Source organism: Formica exsecta, unplaced genomic scaffold (assembly GCF_003651465.1).
Source record: "Formica exsecta isolate Colony F162 unplaced genomic scaffold, ASM365146v1 scaffold391, whole genome shotgun sequence".
NCBI lineage: Eukaryota > Metazoa > Arthropoda > Insecta > Hymenoptera > Formicidae > Formica > Formica exsecta.
Window position 1 is genome coordinate 89,522 of NW_021851147.1, and position 12,600 is coordinate 102,121.

The 12,600-nt window shown below is 30.0% G+C and overlaps 2 protein-coding genes across 2 annotated transcripts in view; both read right to left on the reverse strand.

Moving 5' to 3' along the window:
- Nucleotides 1-8,518: 8,518 nt before the first annotated feature.
- On the reverse strand, nt 8,519-9,806 carry LOC115239618. Its single transcript, XM_029814222.1, has 2 exons — nt 8,904-9,806; nt 8,519-8,561 (listed from the first exon to the last, which is right to left on the reverse strand). The coding sequence occupies exons 1-2, from the start codon at nt 9,416-9,418 to the stop codon at nt 8,519-8,521; spliced, it is 558 nt and encodes a 185-aa protein (XP_029670082.1). The 5' UTR covers nt 9,419-9,806.
- A 2,593-nt stretch (nt 9,807-12,399) lies between these two features.
- The window catches only part of LOC115239619 (odorant receptor 45b-like), a 21,902-nt gene continuing 21,701 nt past the window's right edge, over nt 12,400-12,600 (reverse strand). Inside the window, exon 6 of the mRNA XM_029814223.1 lies at nt 12,400-12,459. Coding sequence (XP_029670083.1) covers nt 12,400-12,459 — 60 coding nt within the window. The remainder of the gene's footprint in view (nt 12,460-12,600) is intronic.

Consider the following 12,600-nt stretch of genomic DNA (forward strand, 5'->3'; position numbering starts at 1 on the left):
TTATAAATAATGTTAACACTTAACTCGAATAAAATCTTTTTTTTCTTCAAAACTTTCTTTCTTTTGGAATATCATTTTCATACATTTTCTTTTCTTATATTAATAATTTAACAATGAGTTTATAAGCTGCATGATATTTTTTATTCACGTTTCATGAAATCGTAGGAGTGACAGTAAACTTTTCTTGTATTTTGCTCACTTTATTGTAAAACACTATAAAAATGACATTAATATTAGTCTTATATTTGGTAGTAAATAATAATATAAATAAATAATGAATTTAAAAAAATATATAATACTATTTTGTTAAAATAAGGTTTTATATGTTTAACAATAATTTATTTGTGCTTTAAAATACACTATTTTTACAGTTATGCTCTAATGCTTTCTTCGTTTAAAGAGTAAATCTTTTTTCGCAAGAGACATATTTCTGCAAGATTTTGCATTATCATTCTGACGTAAAATCGATGTTTCATTTTTGCTTTATATTCCCAGAAGTTAAACTTTTCTGAAACTTTGCTTATATGAGAGGAAACAAAGAACGATTCGTGCACAACTCAGTCATTTGATTTATGCACTAGGCAACTTTGCAACTCAAAAACGTGTTCAATCTACGCTTAGAAAGCAAACATCTTTTGCTAACGTATAAAGTTTAATATCAACTCTGACAAACTTTCATGGAACATGAAGTTTTAGAAGTGATCTATAGACGACTACAAAAAACCATAACTCTTGCGAACGTTTGTGATAAATAGCTAATTGTAAGAGCAAAATGTTTCCTTTATTTAATAAATAATCTTCAATTATGTAATTATTATTATATATTATTTGCTCTCACATCTTTGTTAGTTAATAAATAACATGTTAAGTAACAAACCAGATATAGTCACATTAGATGAAAAAAATTTTTTTGTTATGTTAACAAAATATATAAGCACACATATAAAATAAAAATAAAATATTTTAAATTTAATCAGCAACAGTATAAAATTTAAAAAAATATGAAAGACAACATATATCTTCCAATATAAACTGACGGAAATGAAAATTCCAACACCAAGAAGGAGTTATACTAAGTGAAAATTACACAGAATGTTTGTTCACATAAGTATTTACTTATTTATTTTTATTTTTTTTTATTTATAATACATACATGCATACATACATGCATACATACATGCATACATACATGCATACATACATGCATACATACATGCATACATACATGCATACATACATGCATACATACATGCATACATACATGCATACATACATGCATACATACATGCATACATACATGCATACATACATGCATACATACATGCATACATACATGCATACATACATGCATACATACATGCATACATACATGCATACATACATGCATACATACATGCATACATACATGCATACATACATGCATACATACATGCATACATACATGCATACATACATGCATACATACATGCATACATACATGCATACATACATGCATACATACATGCATACATACATGCATACATACATGCATACATACATGCATACATACATGCATACATACATGCATACATACATGCATACATACATGCATACATACATGCATACATACATGCATACATACATGCATACATACATGCATACATACATGCATACATACATGCATACATACATGCATACATACATGCATACATACATGCATACATACATGCATACATACATGCATACATACATGCATACATACATGCATACATACATGCATACATACATGCATACATACATGCATACATACATGCATACATACATGCATACATACATGCATACATACATGCATACATACATGCATACATACATGCATACATACATGCATACATACATGCATACATACATGCATACATACATGCATACATACATGCATACATACATGCATACATACATGCATACATACATGCATACATACATGCATACATACATGCATACATACATGCATACATACATGCATACATACATGCATACATACATGCATACATACATGCATACATACATGCATACATACATGCATACATACATGCATACATACATGCATACATACATGCATACATACATGCATACATACATGCATACATACATGCATACATACATGCATACATACATGCATACATACATGCATACATACATGCATACATACATGCATACATACATGCATACATACATGCATACATACATGCATACATACATGCATACATACATGCATACATACATGCATACATACATGCATACATACATGCATACATACATGCATACATACATGCATACATACATGCATACATACATGCATACATACATGCATACATACATGCATACATACATGCATACATACATGCATACATACATGCATACATACATGCATACATACATGCATACATACATGCATACATACATGCATACATACATGCATACATACATGCATACATACATGCATACATACATGCATACATACATGCATACATACATGCATACATACATGCATACATACATGCATACATACATGCATACATACATGCATACATACATGCATACATACATGCATACATACATGCATACATACATGCATACATACATGCATACATACATGCATACATACATGCATACATACATGCATACATACATGCATACATACATGCATACATACATGCATACATACATGCATACATACATGCATACATACATGCATACATACATGCATACATACATGCATACATACATGCATACATACATGCATACATACATGCATACATACATGCATACATACATGCATACATACATGCATACATACATGCATACATACATGCATACATACATGCATACATACATGCATACATACATGCATACATACATGCATACATACATGCATACATACATGCATACATACATGCATACATACATGCATACATACATGCATACATACATGCATACATACATGCATACATACATGCATACATACATGCATACATACATGCATACATACATGCATACATACATGCATACATACATGCATACATACATGCATACATACATGCATACATACATGCATACATACATGCATACATACATGCATACATACATGCATACATACATGCATACATACATGCATACATACATGCATACATACATGCATACATACATGCATACATACATGCATACATACATGCATACATACATGCATACATACATGCATACATACATGCATACATACATGCATACATACATGCATACATACATGCATACATACATGCATACATACATGCATACATACATGCATACATACATGCATACATACATGCATACATACATGCATACATACATGCATACATACATGCATACATACATGCATACATACATGCATACATACATGCATACATACATGCATACATACATGCATACATACATGCATACATACATGCATACATACATGCATACATACATGCATACATACATGCATACATACATGCATACATACATGCATACATACATGCATACATACATGCATACATACATGCATACATACATGCATACATACATGCATACATACATGCATACATACATGCATACATACATGCATACATACATGCATACATACATGCATACATACATGCATACATACATGCATACATACATGCATACATACATGCATACATACATGCATACATACATGCATACATACATGCATACATACATGCATACATACATGCATACATACATGCATACATACATGCATACATACATGCATACATACATGCATACATACATGCATACATACATGCATACATACATGCATACATACATGCATACATACATGCATACATACATGCATACATACATGCATACATACATGCATACATACATGCATACATACATGCATACATACATGCATACATACATGCATACATACATGCATACATACATGCATACATACATGCATACATACATGCATACATACATGCATACATACATGCATACATACATGCATACATACATGCATACATACATGCATACATACATGCATACATACATGCATACATACATGCATACATACATGCATACATACATGCATACATACATGCATACATACATGCATACATACATGCATACATACATGCATACATACATGCATACATACATGCATACATACATGCATACATACATGCATACATACATGCATACATACATGCATACATACATGCATACATACATGCATACATACATGCATACATACATGCATACATACATGCATACATACATGCATACATACATGCATACATACATGCATACATACATGCATACATACATGCATACATACATGCATACATACATGCATACATACATGCATACATACATGCATACATACATGCATACATACATGCATACATACATGCATACATACATGCATACATACATGCATACATACATGCATACATACATGCATACATACATGCATACATACATGCATACATACATGCATACATACATGCATACATACATGCATACATACATGCATACATACATGCATACATACATGCATACATACATGCATACATACATGCATACATACATGCATACATACATGCATACATACATGCATACATACATGCATACATACATGCATACATACATGCATACATACATGCATACATACATGCATACATACATGCATACATACATGCATACATACATGCATACATACATGCATACATACATGCATACATACATGCATACATACATGCATACATACATGCATACATACATGCATACATACATGCATACATACATGCATACATACATGCATACATACATGCATACATACATGCATACATACATGCATACATACATGCATACATACATGCATACATACATGCATACATACATGCATACATACATGCATACATACATGCATACATACATGCATACATACATGCATACATACATGCATACATACATGCATACATACATGCATACATACATGCATACATACATGCATACATACATGCATACATACATGCATACATACATGCATACATACATGCATACATACATGCATACATACATGCATACATACATGCATACATACATGCATACATACATGCATACATACATGCATACATACATGCATACATACATGCATACATACATGCATACATACATGCATACATACATGCATACATACATGCATACATACATGCATACATACATGCATACATACATGCATACATACATGCATACATACATGCATACATACATGCATACATACATGCATACATACATGCATACATACATGCATACATACATGCATACATACATGCATACATACATGCATACATACATGCATACATACATGCATACATACATGCATACATACATGCATACATACATGCATACATACATGCATACATACATGCATACATACATGCATACATACATGCATACATACATGCATACATACATGCATACATACATGCATACATACATGCATACATACATGCATACATACATGCATACATACATGCATACATACATGCATACATACATGCATACATACATGCATACATACATGCATACATACATGCATACATACATGCATACATACATGCATACATACATGCATACATACATGCATACATACATGCATACATACATGCATACATACATGCATACATACATGCATACATACATGCATACATACATGCATACATACATGCATACATACATGCATACATACATGCATACATACATGCATACATACATGCATACATACATGCATACATACATGCATACATACATGCATACATACATGCATACATACATGCATACATACATGCATACATACATGCATACATACATGCATACATACATGCATACATACATGCATACATACATGCATACATACATGCATACATACATGCATACATACATGCATACATACATGCATACATACATGCATACATACATGCATACATACATGCATACATACATGCATACATACATGCATACATACATGCATACATACATGCATACATACATGCATACATACATGCATACATACATGCATACATACATGCATACATACATGCATACATACATGCATACATACATGCATACATACATGCATACATACATGCATACATACATGCATACATACATGCATACATACATGCATACATACATGCATACATACATGCATACATACATGCATACATACATGCATACATACATGCATACATACATGCATACATACATGCATACATACATGCATACATACATGCATACATACATGCATACATACATGCATACATACATGCATACATACATGCATACATACATGCATACATACATGCATACATACATGCATACATACATGCATACATACATGCATACATACATGCATACATACATGCATACATACATGCATACATACATGCATACATACATGCATACATACATGCATACATACATGCATACATACATGCATACATACATGCATACATACATGCATACATACATGCATACATACATGCATACATACATGCATACATACATGCATACATACATGCATACATACATGCATACATACATGCATACATACATGCATACATACATGCATACATACATGCATACATACATGCATACATACATGCATACATACATGCATACATACATGCATACATACATGCATACATACATGCATACATACATGCATACATACATGCATACATACATGCATACATACATGCATACATACATGCATACATACATGCATACATACATGCATACATACATGCATACATACATGCATACATACATGCATACATACATGCATACATACATGCATACATACATGCATACATACATGCATACATACATGCATACATACATGCATACATACATGCATACATACATGCATACATACATGCATACATACATGCATACATACATGCATACATACATGCATACATACATGCATACATACATGCATACATACATGCATACATACATGCATACATACATGCATACATACATGCATACATACATGCATACATACATGCATACATACATGCATACATACATGCATACATACATGCATACATACATGCATACATACATGCATACATACATGCATACATACATGCATACATACATGCATACATACATGCATACATACATGCATACATACATGCATACATACATGCATACATACATGCATACATACATGCATACATACATGCATACATACATGCATACATACATGCATACATACATGCATACATACATGCATACATACATGCATACATACATGCATACATACATGCATACATACATGCATACATACATGCATACATACATGCATACATACATGCATACATACATGCATACATACATGCATACATACATGCATACATACATGCATACATACATGCATACATACATGCATACATACATGCATACATACATGCATACATACATGCATACATACATGCATACATACATGCATACATACATGCATACATACATGCATACATACATGCATACATACATGCATACATACATGCATACATACATGCATACATACATGCATACATACATGCATACATACATGCATACATACATGCATACATACATGCATACATACATGCATACATACATGCATACATACATGCATACATACATGCATACATACATGCATACATACATGCATACATACATGCATACATACATGCATACATACATGCATACATACATGCATACATACATGCATACATACATGCATACATACATGCATACATACATGCATACATACATGCATACATACATGCATACATACATGCATACATACATGCATACATACATGCATACATACATGCATACATACATGCATACATACATGCATACATACATGCATACATACATGCATACATACATGCATACATACATGCATACATACATGCATACATACATGCATACATACATGCATACATACATGCATACATACATGCATACATACATGCATACATACATGCATACATACATGCATACATACATGCATACATACATGCATACATACATGCATACATACATGCATACATACATGCATACATATAATACATGCATACATACATACATTTTTTAGGATTATGATTTCTCGATGTTTTAGAACATTCTGAATACATTGGCATTAAAAACTCGAAAAAAAATGTTGTCACGGAAACAAAGCTTCCTCTATAAGGAAGCGAAAATTGGATATATGAACCTACTCTTTTAAACTGAATCAATGAAAATTTTATTGATTAAAACTGTCAAAATTTCGCTGCAAATCAGTGATTATTTTATTGATTTTCAGTGAAAATACTCATACTTTGCTTCTCCGTCTTATGAGTTTCACTGGTTATGGTAATAAGATTTTACTGAAAAATCAGCCATTACCACCAACTCGTTTTTTTTTATCAGTAAGACATCACTATTTGTAATGCTATACTAAAACCCTACTGCTGATCAGTGATAACACGCTGATTCTATTTAAGAGAGTAATATTAAGAAAAAAAAATATAGAGATAGATTGTTTTATTAAATAATTATGCAACTGTATTTCCTTAAAAAAAGTAATTTATTTTTAGTTTTTAGTAAAGTGGTTTGATTTTTCACTTTTTATCGTTTATATTTATATCTGACGAAATTTTAAAATATATTTAATGTTTAAAAGCCCATTATGTATATAGAATAATCTTGCTATATCAGAACAAATATTTGTTTATTAGGTATCGCATAAACATATATTTCTTCTAATATAATAATTACGAGAGAAATATGTATTACATTGTATTTTTAAATATTTTATAAAATTATTCCACAAATACTTTGAGACATACCTGATAAGATGTTTATGTCGTACAGCAACGGCGGCTAAGTCTTCTTTAAATTTCGGATAGGATATAGATTTATTGGCTAGTTCATCGATTGAATTGTTGAGTGCCACTCGTAGATTTATTAGTTGCGCGCATACATGCAGCAAGAGCATCGAGATGAAACTGTCGACGGTACAATTGATTAGTGCCGTGTATATTCCGCCGAAAAGTTGGATGACAAATGTGATTTCGTAATTCGGACTCTTCTGGGCGTTGTAAGGATAAACAAAATGATAGACGAAGCTCCGTTGAGGCTGATGAATATTTTGATAAAGTTTCAGAAGATTAAAACATATGTAAAAGGAAACTGTGATCGTCGCGATTGCGTAACATTTAAAAGATAAGCTTCTGCCACGTCTCGCGAACCTCAGCATCGTATTTCGTTCACGCTTATTCGTCGAACTTGTCCAATCGGTCATGACTGACATCATCAATGTTCGAAGTGCTTTCAAATTAAACACACACATATATTGATACGTTAAATATATGTAGGCAAGTCAAATATAAACCGAACTTTTTCCAAAACGTTTTATTCTATCAACTTATTTATAATAAAAACAGAAATTTGTTTAATATATTTATTGTTGCAAAATAATTGCTTACTTTCACTGTGATACCAAGTAGCGAATAACTTGCTCAATGCCATCAAACTAAAATTGGCGGCAGCTATATCTTCCACCATGCGAGCCACATTACCCCAAACACGAATCATATTTATTAACTGTGGTATTATCACGTAAAAACTCAGAATACACGTAACAATTATGAATGTTATGCTTGGCCGACGAAAGTTGCTTAAAGGAACACGTGGATCGGGCCATACGCCTAACAGCCGCAAACATTGACGGCTCAAGGTAAACGCGTAACTCAAATCTAAGAAATCCAAATTTTATAAATAATGTTAACACTTAACTCGAATAAAATCTTTTTTTTCTTCAAAACTTTCTTTCTTTTGGAATATCATTTTCATACATTTTCTTTTCTTATATTAATAATTTAACAATGAGTTTATAAGCTGCATGATATTTTTTATTCACGTTTCATGAAATCGTAGGAGTGACAGTAAACTTTTCTTGTATTTTGCTCACTTTATTGTAAAACACTATAAAAATGACATTAATATTAGTCTTATATTTGGTAGTAAATAATAATATAAATAAATAATGAATTTAAAAAAATATATAATACTATTTTGTTAAAATAAGGTTTTATATGTTTAACAATAATTTATTTGTGCTTTAAAATACACTATTTTTACAGTTATGCTCTAATGCTTTCTTCGTTTAAAGAGTAAATCTTTTTTCGCAAGAGACATATTTCTGCAAGATTTTGCATTATCATTCTGACGTAAAATCGATGTTTCATTTTTGCTTTATATTCCCAGAAGTTAAACTTTTCTGAAACTTTGCTTATATGAGAGGAAACAAAGAACGATTCGTGCACAACTCAGTCATTTGATTTATGCACTAGGCAACTTTGCAACTCAAAAACGTGTTTAATCTACGCTTAGAAAGCAAACATCTTTTGCTAACGTATAAAGTTTAATATCAACTCTGACAAACTTTCATGGAACATGAAGTTTTAGAAGTGATCTATAGACGACTACAAAAAACCATAACTCTTGCGAACGTTTGTGATAAATAGCTAATTGTAAGAGCAAAATGTTTCCTTTATTTAATAAATAATCTTCAATTATGTAATTATTATTATATATTATTTGCTCTCACATCTTTGTTAGTTAATAAATAACATGTTAAGTAACAAACCAGATATAGTCACATTAGATGAAAAAAATTTTTTTGTTATGTTAACAAAATATATAAGCACACATATAAAATAAAAATAAAATATTTTAAATTTAATCAGCAACAGTATAAAATTTAAAAAAATATGAAAGACAACATATATCTTCCAATATAAACTGACGGAAATGAAAATTCCAACACCAAGAAGGAGTTATACCATACACGGTATGCATGAAAACTCCGACTACGTTCGATGGATTGACTTTAAATTTTATATGCGAGTTTCTAATAAGATTCCGCATCTGCCAACGAATCTTTTTTTTAATTCGATTTCTCATTTATTTGTTATACAAAAAAAAAAGAAACTTTTTTTCAAAAAAACGAGAACTTTTTTTTCAACACGTCGCCATTTTTTTATTTTTTAAAATTTTGAAAAAATGCTTGGATAGCAGATAGCTATTACAATATTTAATAAAAAAAAATTTGGATTTTTAATTTCAGATATGATCTACGAACGTTTTCATGTACACTGTTCAGCCATCTAAAATTTGGTGGAGCTCTACAAATATCCCCATAAATTTAAAAAAAAAGATTTTTTTTTAAGCTGAATGTTTTTATTTTAGTAGTTAATAATATTGTATTAATATCGTTAAAAAATTAAAAATTTTTATCGAGTCGTTGCGCTGCAAGAAAATCTAGAAAATGTACTCATTTTTTGAGATTTCAAACGGGTATGACCTCTTAAGATTTAAAGAAATAAGCGGACACTTTAATGCTATTTTTTATCTTGATTCATAAACTTATGCGAATACTAACGGGGCTATATTCATACAAATTACTGCTTTTCAAAAACATTTTGCGTTATTTCTAAAATAAATATTTATCATTGTAATCGTTATTGCAATTTACTAATTGTTAATTTTGTACTAACAATTCATAAATAATTAACAGAAGAATAATATCAAAGTAAGAATGTTTTTGATTTTTATCGATTATTAAAATTATATTAGATTTAAAGTCTTTTTTAATATAGTGTAATAATATATTTTTATATGAAAATATATAGGAAACTTGATAACTAGAGAAACACTACTTTAAAGTTACGAAAATTTACAATGTACTTTATTTGACTTTACAAATGGTTCGAATCATTTGATATATCAATTAATACCAAAATGACAATAACTTCTTTTTATTAATTAATTAAGTAAAAATAAGTTGAATATGCAGAATAACTTTTTTTATAATGTCTTATTTCTGGGAAAATTAATTGTGAAAATAGGTAATATATTTCTACTTTTGTGTAGTCTTAAAGAATCTTAGTTTTAAAGAGTCTCTGACAAACTTGTGTTATACATTTATCTCGATTAATTGCAAGCCTATTGAAATAGAACATAAAAGAATACAATATTCCCTCTAATTCTAAAAAAAAAAATAATTTATTCTAATAACTTTTTATATTACTTAATGTTGAATTATTTTAAATTGTTCTATTAAATATATTCGAAATGAATTTAAACAGTAAATATAATATTTACAAAGTTATTGGAAATCATTTAACAGTTTCAAATATGTAAATATTTTATTTACTTTTCAAATTTCAAAGCCAATTTTCTCGAGAGAACATGATCTCGAAAAAATTTTATTTTTCATATTTTCGATTAATGTTGTATAATAATCCTTAATTATAGGTTGTACTACGACTAGATTCCAGTTATACTGGAACATTTTGTATTTCTATAATCGGCGCATTGACGATGATTCTATTTTTATATTAGTAACATTCATAATTCATATACATTATTTTAATCACTTCTGATTATATTTTATATTATCTCAATATATCAAATTAAATTATATAACATAAAATTAAATACATTTCATACATATGTTAGAAATAATAC

What these genes read in the sequence shown, in the direction of transcription:
- LOC115239618 (XM_029814222.1), bottom strand. Translation starts at nt 9,418, where the DNA reads ATGTGTGTGTTTAATTTGAAAGCACTTCGAACATTGATGATGTCAGTC. An exon ending in CTTATCAGGTATGTCTCAAA is followed by an intron (nt 8,562 to 8,903) that starts GTATTTGTGGAA and finishes TCTCTTAAATAG; the next exon opens with AATCAGCGTGTTATCACTGA.